The sequence below is a fragment of the Anopheles bellator genome, chromosome 1 (genome assembly GCF_943735745.2).
Source record: "Anopheles bellator chromosome 1, idAnoBellAS_SP24_06.2, whole genome shotgun sequence".
Lineage (NCBI taxonomy): Eukaryota > Metazoa > Arthropoda > Insecta > Diptera > Culicidae > Anopheles > Anopheles bellator.
This window is the reverse complement of record NC_071285.1, coordinates 19,736,340-19,750,694: the sequence shown is the minus strand read 5'-3', so window position 1 is coordinate 19,750,694 and position 14,355 is coordinate 19,736,340. Positions and strand designations below refer to the sequence as shown.

At 49.2% G+C, this 14,355-nt stretch overlaps 1 protein-coding gene across 1 annotated transcript in view; it reads left to right on the top strand.

Annotated features, from left to right (window-relative positions):
• The window catches only part of LOC131215179 (protein embryonic gonad), a 58,542-nt gene extending 44,732 nt beyond the window's left edge, over positions 1 to 13,810 (top strand). The window contains exon 3 of the mRNA XM_058209565.1: positions 12,650 to 13,810. Coding sequence (XP_058065548.1) covers positions 12,650 to 13,810 — 1,161 coding nt within the window. The remainder of the gene's footprint in view (positions 1 to 12,649) is intronic.
• The last annotated feature ends 545 nt before the right edge of the window (positions 13,811 to 14,355 follow it).

Sequence of the window (14,355 nt, the reverse complement as noted above, 5' to 3'; positions counted from 1 at the left end):
ACCCTCCAGAAGTTCCTCCAGTCGCCGAGTCGAGAGTTTCTACCAACTTCTTCCTGATCGCTTAGAACGAACAGAGGATTGTTTCAGCCAACCCTGGGTGTTAACACGACGGACCCAACACCCGACACGCCGCGGCCGTGGCAGCTGCTAATTGAATAATAAATTAATATCTTTTAACACTATCTGCGGGTTGTAATCTGCGGCAGGTACATTATGTTGCGTCCGGTCCGCGTTTGCGTTTCGCACCGCGACGGCAGCACGCTCAGCCGTGTCGGGTTCTACGCCGAGGACCCCTGGTGCCCGTACTCTCTCTCTCTCTCTCTGTCTCGGCGGTGCTATTTGAGGCACTTATCGAGCATAAATTGTGTCTCTAGTTACACAGAGCGGGCCGCGTAAATCTATCGCACCCGAGGAAGTTGTTCCACGCTTGTACAAACAAATTGATAGCCAGCGATAGTGTACGGCGATATCGGCGGAAAGTGGATCAATGTGGCTCGGCCGTGGTCCAGGCGTTTGCACGGCAGGTGTATCCGGTCGATGGGATGGAGATCGTGTTGGAGATTGTCACACGATAGGGAAGGCGATGGTTGAACGTTGCCGGAAGATTCCAGCTGAACAATGAGCTGGGTCGTGTCGTGACCGTCCGTCCGTCCTTGCTGTGGTTAAGTTCATTGCAGTTGCAGTATTTCTTAGCGGAAGAAACTTGCAACTATTTGGCACATTTCGCTTGCTTGAAGTGTTTCGAGCAGAGTAGGAATCTGAATCTTAAATGCAATGATAGGATCTGTGTGGGTTTTATGGCGATCCCCGCGATCGGACGACGGAGATCTCTAGGTTATTGAGAAACACTGGCATCTACGGTACGGGTTTACTTAGGCGGTTCGAAAGTTAAAGATGGTCAATGTTGTTGTTCGGTTCGATTTGCTGCTAAATCAATCTGAATTTACAAAAGTCAAAGCGTGTCGCTGTCGCAACCGTAAAAGGTGTATTCGATTAACTTTCGATGCGATGCTTTGAGGAGAACAACTAATGAACGAGCTGCTTTGTTTCAAACGCCTATTGCGTAATCAAAGTTTAGAACAGTTTCGATCTGCTTGATTCAATTGACACGTCTACGTCTTGATCGGCTGCCGTGTTTAAGGCGATTCCGGTGTTAAGAAGCGACATTCGATGTGTTTGAGATGCGATGCTTTTCTGCAGAGCATTTTAGCGTTCCTTAGTTTAATTCTTTGCAGAAAGCTCTTAATAGACAACTATACTTTAGATGAATTCAAATACTGATTGCTGCATAGCCCAGGTCCTTCCGGGGTTATTTATTTATTTATTTATCGTTTCCAATGATCAATTGTCCTGAAGCCCTGTCATTTGTGCCTGCCGATTTCCTTTTCCTAGTACAGGGTCATCCATTTCGTACATTCAAGATTACAGGGCTGGCCTTTTACAGTTTTTGATCCCGAGTGTCAAACCTTTAGGTGAATGTCTGCCATTGTAGAAAATGAATCGCTCAACAACAGAACGACGTATGAAACGACGAACGACCGAATGAATTGAAAGTCTTACAAATGCAGACAGCCGCTCACTCGTGTCGATGTTTTAGCACATCACACAAAAAACATCGCTCCTTGTATCGAGTTGCAATATAAATTCGATGTGTTTCTGCTGAGTAGTTCTCTAATTTTTACAACGGTCAGTCGAGGACAAACAAGGCCAAAACATCGGTCCATTACTTGGAACTCCATTCGAAGCGCCTCGAAGATCGTCGGCCCCACCAATGTACTGCACTGTTTTCGGTACGGAGAAATCAACCTCCGGTATTCTCGGTCCGTCTTGTGGCTTACCTATTCCAAGGCAGCTCCACTCCGCCAAGGGTACCATCTGCCGAGTGGCAACAAATTGAACCGTCCATCCAGGCGCGACTCAGGCGCGCTGAATGATTGAGGCTAATTAATTTCAAAACAAGATGCACCAGGTTGCGCCGGTTAGAAAATGGTCGGCCGGGGCTAGGCCGAAGATTGCGCTAGGCGCATTTGCGCTCACGCCAGAAAAGGGTTGGCCACCAGAAAAGTAGGTGGCTCCCGGGGGGTGGGAGGGGTTGGCAGCGGCCTGTATCAATGCACCAAGTTACATTCTCGGGCCGCAAGGTGTCGGCCCCAAGGTGTCCTGGGGAAGCCTGGTCGGTCAATTAACCTTTTCGCGAACTTCTTTGTTCGACGGTGCGCAGGTCGTGGGGCCACTCGGATGAAGCCATAGAAGCTGCCAGCGCCGCGGAGTGCGAGGAGGAGCACCGCCCGTGTGTACGTGCCCGTGACAGGTCATAAATCACGTTCGCTGTTCGCATCGGTCAGTCGCAGGTTTCCGGGCCGGCTGCCGCGGGTCGGCTAGGTTTCGTCCACATTTTCGCATTTTGCGGCCATATTACAATGTGTCGAGAGTGGCACAGAGACTGTGCGTGCCCCACTCGTAACCCCCTTTCGCCGGTGCCCCCTTGCAGGGTCTAGTTTTGGCGCAGGAGGAAAAGTCAGCCGCTGCTAATCAGCGGCGAATAGATGTTTATAAATAATCTTTTATTGAGTCGTAAACCGTGTAGTTACCGGCGGATGTTATGCGTGATCACTAGGACAAATAAAACCAATCACTACGCCGGCGCTCGGCAGGTTTGGGTGACCTGGCCCGCGGACTGGACTTGCTCCGGACTCCGGTCTCCGGATCTCCCGGAGAGTTCGAGGAGTGGAGCTTGACGCACAGTGAACAGTAAGGCCCCGTTCGAAAGAGGCCTGCTCACCGAGTCCCGGGACCAGTGGCTAGGAAGCAGCAGGCAGGATCGTCCGGGGCACGCACTGCACTGCTCGGTGCTGTTTTTAATTTCATCGATTATACACGTTTTATTGCACTTGTAGCGTCTTCCTTCCTGTTTCGGACTGCACCGGGTTTGGAGGGCAATAAAAGAAACTCTTAATTTAATTGATCTGCTTCGAGGTACGAGGTCGCCACGAGCGCCCGGTCCGAGGCCCGGGAACCGTACTGTTTTGCCCGTTTGGCCCGACCTATTTTACAGTGGCCTTTCGCCGCGATCCTCGGGACGGGATGGGACGACGCACTTTGGTGCACAAGTCGATCACCGACCCGACGCATGCGGTGGGGACGACGCGCATGTCCCGCGCGAGTTGACTCGAAGTTGACAGAGAGATAATTGTTCGTGATCATCTTCACCGCACCGCGGCCAAGATGACCTGAAAGGCGCTCGGTGGTCAAGACGGCGGCCAAGACGGCGACCAAGACGTCGACGGTCTTTTCTTTTCTCCCTGGACCCTGGGCTGCACGATATACGACTCTGTTTTAAAATTAATAGTCCGGTTAACAAGTCTGCTGCGCTTTATGGGAATTGCCAACCTGCCTTGGTTTTCGTTTTTTTTGTTGCGTCGACTGCGTGCGACTTCTGCGACCATCTCCGTGGGGTTGGAGCGGGGTCTAGAGGCTGGAACTGAAAGTGATTCCGTAAATCAATCGCTTCGCGGGCATTGGCCGTACTGTTTGCCAATTAAAATCGCCATTCGAGCAGTTGCCGGCAGTTTGCTAATCGAGCCAGAAATCGTGATTTCTGATCAAGAATTGAAGCGAGGATCCTGTTAACGAACGAATCCTGCAGGATTTACATAAAATGTTATTATCATATTATAAATTGCAGGAACTGCAAAAATGGTTCGCTCCTGTTTCTGGAGCTCTTGCTATAAAATCAGGTTGCGTTGGTTATTCGTGCGAAAGTGCGTAGAAAATCCTTGCTCTAACCCTCATCCTGCACTTACCACAGCCCCACACCGTTCTTATCGATACGCTCTCTTGCGCTCTGGCCTTCGCTTATCGCCGCCTGTGGCATTTTACGAGTTTTACGAGGCCCCATTAAGCTTCGAGATTATCGAAATTAGTGCCCATCGCATCGCATCGCGCCGTCGTCGTTGCGAATGGTCCAAACAAAACCTTCCCGGACCTTCCGTCGGCCCGTACTCTCCGTTGCCATGGGAAAGACGACGGGCTCAGGATCCGGGTCTTGGGTGCTTCAAAAAAGAAGCTGGGCCCAAAAAGCGGTCCGCGGTGCGACCCATGACGCACCGTCGCCGCCGCAGCGTCCGCGCTCTGAACGGATGCTGAAATTGAAATTTTTACGATCCAATTGAGAGCACTCTTAAAAACCGATTCTCATTCACCGAAATGGGCCGCCCGGAGATCGGCGAAACGAAGGCTGGCAGAGAGCAAAAAACTGAATCAACGTGCGGCCGGTACGGGGAGGAGGGGGCCCGTGCGGGGAACAGGAAAACCAAAATCATGCTGCTTAATTGTACCGATGCCCCCATGCTAATGCCGTGATGTGTCGCATCCCCGCGGCCCCCACCACCGGCCACGAGATCGCGATCGCGAGCTCGTTGACAAAGAGCGTTGGCTGGCGAAACGGAGAGAGGGGCTCTCGGGACCCCCGACAAACAAGTGCGAATTTTATCAATCGCAAAATCTGTTTTCTCAGCAAATTTCGAGGATCGCCAAGAAGCCCCGTCGAAAATCGTCGGCCTCGATCGTCTTGAGCGATCTCGCGCAAAGTGCAATCGTCATCGTTATCAAGGGACCGTCATCAGCCGTGCGTGCTGCGCGCAACCACGGACCACGAACGATGCATCTCGGAGTGCATCCCCAGTTCCAGAGGGTAGGTCGAAGAGGCGCGGGGCTGTGCTTCTTGTGTCGGATTTCGTTTCGGCAAATTGCACCAATTACCCGGCAGATCCACAACTTAAGAAAACAGTTTTAGAGGACGTCGGCACTAGTTTACTTAATGAACAAAGTTCAGCCGTATAGCAAACTCGATTAAAACAGTTCTCGGACGATATCTCTTTATTGCTATAACTCGATGAATCGATCGTCATTCAAGTCCTCAAAACATTTTTTAAACTCTGTTGGGTATCTTCACTAGGATCATCTTCGACTTTCTGGAGTATCTCTTCTCGGAGTTCCAACCCGATTCTGTCAGTGGTTTTTCGATTCGATTAAACAGGAAGAAGTCGCCGTAGGTTAAATCAGATGAATTCGGTGGTTGTTGGATGATCTGTGGTGCAACATTTGTTCGCCTACAAATTCTGACGTTTTTGATGTATTGATTCATACAAACGTTTCAAAACACCCAAATTGTACTCCTTGTTGGACGTGGCAAGAATTTCCTATGGATGCGGTTTCGGTTGGGCCACTATTTATAAATCCTTCACAGCATCGTTGCTGAAACACAGTTTGCTCAACATTTGCACGCTTTGCGAACCGTTTCAATCCCATTTAAGCTAAATTTACTTGTTTTTTTACTTATTTAGTTTTATTAGAACAGGCTGAGCCGTACCAACCATCAACGTAAAGTTTTGAATACAACTTGATGATTCGTCAGGGATCGAACAGACGTCTTTCGTTTAGAAACCGATGCAGCGAGGAGGATGATCTACGGACGAGCCATAAATTTACTCGCTGTTGCTCAGTCAAATCCATTTTTAGCATCCTCAAAAATCGCCAACACTATTGTAATCATTGTGGGAACTTTTCGATTAAGACTTATGTCAATCCAATCCTTATAATTATTATATTTGAGCAACTTTATCGTTTGTTCACTTCACTGATTGACTTTAACATCAAAAGGCAGCAAAATGTAGAGCACAAATGCTGTTTAAGTACATTAACTACTCAGTACACTAAATACCATTCCCAGTTCAGCGATCTACTAAATATTTAGAAAAAATAAAACATAATCATTTCAGGAACGCTGGAAATGTTCATAAACAGACTTGTTGAAACAGAATGTTCAACATAACTTGAATGCCCATCCATAACTTGACTGAAGGTTTATAAGGCTATTAAGAGAATGAATACACACTAGAGCGCAAGGGTACTGTACTACTATCCTTCAAGAGTCTAATGTTCCACAACAAAGGTCAACAATCGCGCTACCGATTGCGGCTGCCAACTGTCACGTAATCTCCGAAGACACTCCTAGATTGCGCCCTGCAAATCTTGGGCCCCCGTTCGAAGCCATAAACTAGTGCCCTCCGTACCATCGCCATCCCAGCGCTGCTGAACCACTTCAGCTGTCAAGCGGCGCAGGCGCAGGCGCAGGCAGTTCCCGAGTGAGAACGAACCCATTTAATTATTACATTTCTATCCGAAAGCCGAAGGGCTCCTGGTGGAGGTGCGCGCTAAAACCCCGCGGCTGCGGCTTCCGTTTAAATGCTTGCGCTGGCAGATTAGCTGGACGCTTTTAGCCGCGGGTTGCACGCAGGCCGGCCGGCCGGTTGCACATTAGCTGAGTGCATCGCTGTAAAACAACGCTTCGCGGATGATCTGCCATTTGCCGCTATCTCCCGAAGGCTATCGTTAGCTACCGCCGCCGCTACCCGAGGCCGATTGACGAGCTTTCGACGGCCCGTCAGCTGCGTCAGAGGTATGAAAACCGTAATAAATTTTACGGTCCAATCAAACGCACAACCTGGCCCCGGAGACTGGCCGGTGTCGCTGGCCCGTCATGTCACAGTCCGAGTTCCAAGCTGAGCCTGTGGTGGTGGTCACAGCAAATGGAAACCGCGCCACCGCAGCTCATATCGCCACCGCTTTCAGCCATTTTCAGCCCGGTGAAAATATGGACGCTGACTTATTCGGAGCCCTCGGAGTCGGGGTGGTGACGCTTTCGTTCCGAGTGGTCGCGAAGGTGTGGTCCTCACCGCCGGGGTTCCCGGGAACCTGTCGAACGGGATCATTATCTGGCCACCGCCAGCGAGAGGGCCGCTCAATCCAAACGTAATTTTTCACATCCCTTCCCGATGGACTGGACATTTCTATTCATATCGGACGCTGATGAGTTTGTGGCTCCATTCTGAGCCGATAATGTAGTGTGAAATTTGATTAAACGCTCGGAGGCTTAGATGGTGGACCGATGAACACCCGGGAGATGCTCCAAAGGACCGGGCGGCTCGTTCGATTAAAGCCAAACCCCGATTCCGTTTCGTAATCCGATTTGTTTGGGGGTTTGGGCCGTCGTGGTCATCGGTGTCTTCGGTGAAACCCATCGATTCGATATGGTTTTCAATTATTTTCTGCTTAGGCCGCGGGTCGCTAAAATAGGAAGCTTCATGTTTTCGTTTCAATCAACGTCGGTAAGAAATGAGGGGAAATTTGAAATACTTTGGTGCACAATGTTGGTCAACAACAAGCGGCGTGTTTTGAGGAGGTTCAAAAGGATTGAAGCGAGCAAGTGACTCACAGTGACCCAGCCACAAAAGAGGTTTTAAATGCTTTGAAAAATCTACTTTAGTACTGACAAAAATCGGTCTGTATTATAACAAATTTTTCTACCAGCTACTGAAATATCAAAATTGTGAAACATTACACAAACTGCAGCGAAAAGTATATTGTGTTCCGGAAGTTACGAAATGTCTACAGTTTACTTGAACATAGCTATCGCTCGTAAATTCCTTAAATTTTTGTTTTTATGTCATTCGAGTATTCATCTATTCAAATTCCTCGTTTCGTCCGGTTTTAGCAGCTGATGATGAACGATTTCCTTCCAGTAAACAAACACACCACAAAATCGTGTTCGTGTCAGCCCAGGCATTGAAGTCTTATGTAGAGGGTCACTTGCCTATGACCGTGGTCGCTTGCATTTGTTTGTCCTCACACAGATTCCTCGTAATTGGTCGCTTCCTAAATATTCGCTTCCGATTTTTTAGTTTTTAAATAACATTCATCTAATTTCGATTACATTATTGACCAATTGAGCCAACGACTTTCGGCAAACCAAAAATTGAAGTATTAGATAATTAGAATCAATTTTCACTCAACCAATTGTCTGGATCAATCTGGAGATTTGCTTTGAATTATGTTTATCAAAGTTGAGGTTACTTTCTTTTTCCACTTTAGCAAAACATTTTTTTTTGGATCGTCTTGGGCTGTTTTTAGAATTTATTGGGCTTGCAATGTTTATTTTTTTTCAATAAACGCATTTAGTTAGTCTCATAATAAACTCGCTACAATATAAATGCAATATGTACAATATAGAAACTTGGAGCACAACCACAATTTCAGTAAATGTAGATTTCAACAGATACACCTAATTCATAATTGTTCAGCCGCTACCGGATCATCCGTTGTAATATTGAAATTAATTCAACCAATTGAGACAGCGCATGTTTGACCCAACTGAGCGATAACGTCACCAGAACGTGGCATTCGTCCATTCTCGGCATAAAGCCCCAGCTGACAGCATATGATTGCCTTACATGGAGCAACTAGGAAGCTCGTCTTTTTGGCCTGACTTCTTATTTGGTTATGGGAACTGAAAATTACGCCTGTCCTTTACGATTTGGGCAGACAAATTTTTTGTTACACTTCCATAACCTGTGCTATGGCATTTCATAAACGGTACCGATCGCTCGATGGTTAATGTTGCGTTTAGAGGTCAGCCAGCACCACACGCGGTTGGGCACGACGAACGGCGCGATTCCATGTTTGGACCGGTGCCAGATATTCGGGTGCTATATTTCTGGGGGTTTCCTCCGATCTGTCCATCATTTTTCGAGGTGTTTGGCGTAGCTTTGACCATTCACACGTATTGACGCATCACCCGAAAAAAGCGTCCTGGGGCCGCGTGGTGGTACCGAGGCCGGTGCCACTCGAACGGCGCACAGCCTCTTCAGCCGGTCTTCGGGTGATCGACCTGTCACGAAAGCTGTGATAAAAGAAGCACCTATTCCGCGGATCGGACTAAAAACGGTTAGCCCGGGTTTGGGACCACTCGCCCGTCACCACGGCGCGGCGACGACGACGTCGGGCGCTCAATAAAAGTCGGTGCGCAGGTGCAAAAATTCAAATAAACACAGCGTCTTCGGGCGGCCACATTCCTCGGGGCGAGAAACTGCCGCCCGGGGCCGCGGGCTACGAATGGCAAAAGGCAATTGAAAGTCGTGTTGCGCTGCTGTCGAAGATGTCTGAACTGTCATCACCCGACGAGTTGACGAGTTCCTCTTGACTCTTGGGAGCGCGGACCGGAGCACGGGCCACCCTGGGCGGACCCCAGTGGCAGACGCGCCCGGCGATAATAAGCTGATGTTTCAATCAGCTTCCAGGTCTTGGGGCACAGACGAAAAAAAAGGCTCCTCCTTTGGGCTCCACGGCTGATATTTTGGAGATGTTTTGTCCTACTTACACCCCGTTCGAGGGCCATTTCTTCACGCCCCGGGCGAGGCGGCGGCGTGATTCCGAAAATTTCTCACGCTTCGCACCGTCGACGAAACCGGAGTGGCCAAACTTTTTCCTGCGGACCTGCGCCACCGCCCCAGTAGTGTTCCGCCAATTTCACTGCCGCAACGCGCGAGACGTCAACCGGGGGTCGGTGTGTATGTGTCTGGAGAGCCTTTCCATCGTTGTGTTTTATGGCCAATTTGCTAGATTTATGATTCGTGATGGAATGCCACGAATAGTAGTGGAAGTCAGTGTCGTAAAAGGAGACTCCTTGCCGTGGCCCAACATGCATGATGGATGCCGAGCTCTGAAGGTGAGCTCAATTTAGATACTGCCGCACGCGACAGCCAACCAGCCAGTCGAGTTGGACCAGCAGCAGCATCCTTACGTCACCAGGTTCAGGCTTATCCGACACCATCGACAACCGGGGTCCGCATCGCATTTCCATAAATCGCATCGACATCGTACGTGATCGTCTTTTATTTGTTCGATCCTCTCACACCGGAGCATTGTATCTTCATAATCTTTAGCACTCTTCCAATTCCCGAGCGCTCCAGCGCTCCGGCTCTCGTCCGAAATTGATGACACCTCTGTGGGCCGATGTGGGCTGGCTTACCTCACCGGTAGCGGATTCGCGATTGTTCGAATCATTGTACGGCAGCATCTTCATCTGCCGAAGGTGATCGCAGAGCCGCTCACTTCGACGGACTGTGCGATTGCCGAGAATTGAAATGTGTTTAATTCCGTGCGTCCTTGATCTGCGTCCCCGGCTCCCGGGCGGAGTGGGAGAAGATCAACCGGTCGTTACGATTACCACCGCGGCACGATTGCGGATCTTGCCAACGGATTTGCGGACGCTCTGTAGTTACACTGTTTATCCGAAGCGATCGGACTCCGAAGCTAGGTGCTATGGCTGTAGGGTACTTGATTAGCACACTCACTCCCCGTGAGCATCATCATCATCATCGACACCTGTGGGCACACCTGTATGTGTGGGTGACGTGGCGCACAACACTTTAAGCTACTCCCGGCTCTCTGCCGACGGGTTTCGCTGCTACACTTTCAAGTGGCGTCGAATCCCCCAGAAGGTATTCCAAAGGCTGCCAACTAATTCTGAAGGCAGCAACCGGAGATCATTAGTCGATATTTACGACAGCATCTATCACGATGGCAATTGTGTGTCGCGTCGATCTAGCCCGATCTAGCTGCCGGAGCTGGAAGTGAACGCAACCGGCAACCTTGGCGCTACACAAGTTCCGCCATCCGCCATGGATAATCCCTCTGATGGGCTGGCCAATGCCAATCACGGAATGATTGGGACTTATAACTGGGATCACGATCACTTCGGAAATGAGTCCGTTTGCTGAAATAGTGGTACTATTCGATTAATATGTAGGTGTTTGGAATGTCTAAATATGTGGGTCCTGGATCGCTCCAGGGTGGCCACCTGATGGGTCGATCGAAAATGGAATTAATTACTCATGGACGCACGGCCCAACCTGCTCCTGCTGCTGCTACTGCTGCCTAGTTCCAGCTGATAATGAAGTTGCAATTGAAAATAAAACAAATCTTGTGGCAGTGGCCGGTTGGCGGGTCTTCAACGCGCTGAGGGAGGTCTGTGGCTCCTGCTGAGTCGAATGCAGCGCAGGACCACCACCACCGACATGTAATGAAAATGAATTATGAAATGTTGCTACGTTTCGACGCAACGAACACATAGTTGCCACAGGTTGGCCACAGGTGGCGAAGTGTGGCGAATGTTGGGCTGATATATCTCGTCACTAGCTCCGCCAATCATTCGCGCGGTTGATAAGACAGTGATGAAGTGATCAGTAATATGTGCACCCGGTTAGGTTGCGATCAGTTCGCATTTCAAAATGAGTCGATGAGAATGCAATATGAGAGGCATGCTGGAGCAGCAGGCCCCAGGACCTAGGCGGACAATGGCGGACTGGGACAGAAAGATTTATCGTTTCTACTTCAACCATCTCGAGGTACTTTCGTCGTTGAGCCGATCATGTTTGCCGATTTCAAGAGTCTGTCAGGATGAATAAAGTGTCAGGATGTTTAAAAAGTTTTGAGTCTAGATAAGAAAAACACCATTTTATGGTTTGAAACACACTTTATGAATTCATTCATGAATATGGTTCTACAGCTGTTATGACGTCATCATTTAATGAAAAACACTTTCCACGCATGATTTGTTTGGGTCTGAGAACAAATGGAAGTCGCTTGGCCCCAAATCTGGTGAATACGGTAGATGTTCCAATAATTTACAGTTTGATTTATGGATTTTTTTCATTTTCAAAATGCTCTTGTGACATGATACATTGCCCTAATGAAAGTGGATGTGTTTCCTCTACCAAACGGGTCTTTTTTCATGAGTTTTTTCCTTCAAATGGCCTAAAATAGGTTACAATAGGAAATTAAGGATTTATTGATTTTTCAGTTTGCAAATGATCCGCTCACAACATTCGATTCGCATCCCAAAAAACTGATGCTACAAACTCGTTTCGAAGCCGAAGAACATAATTTGAGCCACTTTCATTGTGTACACAGCTTTCGGAAACCCAATACTTCATTCAAAATATTGCTTACACTGCCTAATAAGAAGCCTATGGCTTCCATTAAATCTCTTCACTAATCACTCGACGATCTTCCAAAACGATATCCTGCATTTTTTCTACGATTTCAGGTGTTGTTGCAATTTTTGAACGTCCTTGACTTGGATCGTCTTCAATCGTTAATCATGCAAGCGATCACGTTGAAATTCAGTAATCCATCTTTCTGATGATCACGTTGAAATTCAGTAACCTATCTTTCTGATGCACTAAAAGAAGGCGAAGGTTCCTTATATGCTTTTAACATTCGTTCATAAATTTCCTTTAAAAGAAAAGGAACCTTCCAAAAATAAAAACTCAATCATTGCACGATACTTGATTTTTTCCACTGTAAAAAACACTGTGACACGTCGATACTAAGTGACTTATAACCACAGAATGAGTGTACTATTATAATAAAATAAAATTAAGCGAGTAGCAGTACGCTCTGTAGTTACAAAATTGTTGATACTTTTGCCCAACCGCACATAATATTTCCTAGTATTGCCTAGTTCCTGGCAGTCGCTGGACCTCTGAGGGGCCAGAAAAAAAAATCTACAAGTGCCGCAATTTGCTGTCATGAATTTATGTAGCTCTCATTGTGTTCTATTCGTTTTCGCCAGCGACAAATGAAGCGAAGTCAAACGCTCTATAATCATGCAAAAGGTTGCCATTTAGGGAATGCAAATTAGCTTAGCGACCAGAGCCTCATAATCGTATACATTCTTATGCGCCCCATAAATTGCACATCCGCCAACTAACGTTTCGCCTCTCTCCTGTCTTGCCTCCCATTCCAGTCGTTCTTCGGCCGGACCTACAACAATTTGTCGTCCATCTCGGAGTGCAAGAACAACGGCGAGTGTGTAATCAACAAGAAGAACCGTACCGCCTGCAAGGCGTGCCGGCTGCGGAAATGTCTCGTCGTCGGAATGTCGAAAAGTGGCTCCCGGTACGGGCGGCGCTCGAACTGGTTCAAGATCCACTGTCTGCTGCAGGAGCAACAGCAACAGCAACAGCAACATCAGCAGCAGCAGCAGCAGCAGCCACACAGCCAGCAGAAGACCTCTGGCCACGGCAACAACAACGGCGGCGGTGGTGGTCTCACGAGCAATCACAATAGCACTACGACCACCTGTAGTAGCGGCAGCAACAATAACACCGCCAGCACCATCAGCAACAACAGCACGAGCAACGAGAACAGCAACAACAGCACCAGTTCTCCGGGCTTGTCGATCTCGAACGGGTTCCTCACTGGTAGCTTTCTGTCGAATCTCTGCCACAACAATAACAACAACAACAATAGCAGTAACAATAACAACAACAACAACAACCCCAAGACACACAATAACAACAATAACAGTGTCACGGTGAAGAAAGGCTTGAAGCGGCCCAGCACCCCGAGCGACTCCGGGGCCTCCTCGGCCGATCCGGACGACGGTGGCGGTGTCGGTGGCGGTGGGAGCGGCGCGTTCAAGGATCCGTTCCTGGCCACCGGTCTTGACGAAGGGGGCCTCTCGAAGCTGGGCCCCCGAATGCCGTGCACCCCTCCAGCGTCCGCCTCGCTCCAATCCCTGTCCCATTCCGACAGCCCGTACCGGCCGCTGCTGCTGGGCGATCGAATGTCCCCGTTCCTATCGACCGCTCCCCTGCGGCCCGATGGATCCCCCTTCTTCCCGCCCTTACCCTTCGCGATGCCGCCCCTCGAGTTGCTCGCTTCGGCCCACCACCATCACCATCACCCGAAGCGGGAGCACGAGCAGAGTGAACCCATCGACCTGTCCATGAAGTCTAAGTCATCGTCCAGCTCCGGATCGCCGGAGTCACCACTGCGGATAGACAGTAGCTCCCCGGTGCTCGCCGATGCGCACGAGCCCACCAACCTGTTGGTCCCACTCGCCAGCAAACCCGTGCCGCTGGATCTCTCGACCTTCGTGCGAAGCAAAGCCCTGTCCGGGTAGGAGTCCTGTCTGCAGGACGTTGGTGAAAATTCCCTCGCATTGAGAAAGTCTTCGACGAGACTTTGTGGACAGCTTTGGGCTCGCGGACAGTTGTAGTAGGTGTAGCCAGTAAGGGACAACACTTTGCCAGTCGTCACGTCCGTTGCGCCAGGAGGTTTGCTCGCTCGATCCTCGCGCGCGTTCCGGATCGTTGCCCCGTAAATCAGCTGCCAGAAACAGCCGCACACACGGTTTCACGGAACTGTACGATGTGAGCGGCTGTTTGTAGGATTAGAGTTTCACGCACAATCGCTGTCCTCCTTCCCGGTGCCAGATATCAGTGTACAAATTTTCGCACATTGCTCTTCGGCCACGGCAAGCTGGCGCCAGCCACGCAGGATTCGTCATACTTAATTTATTTATTACCAAAATTGTACCGAAAGGGGTACACTCTACACGCGGATGCTTATAGCGGAAATTCGAATTCGATCGGCGTCAGAAGAAAGGCTGAGGCTGCAGTCGAGGATAGTACGAACCAGTAAAGGCCAATTAATTCTCTTGGTTGA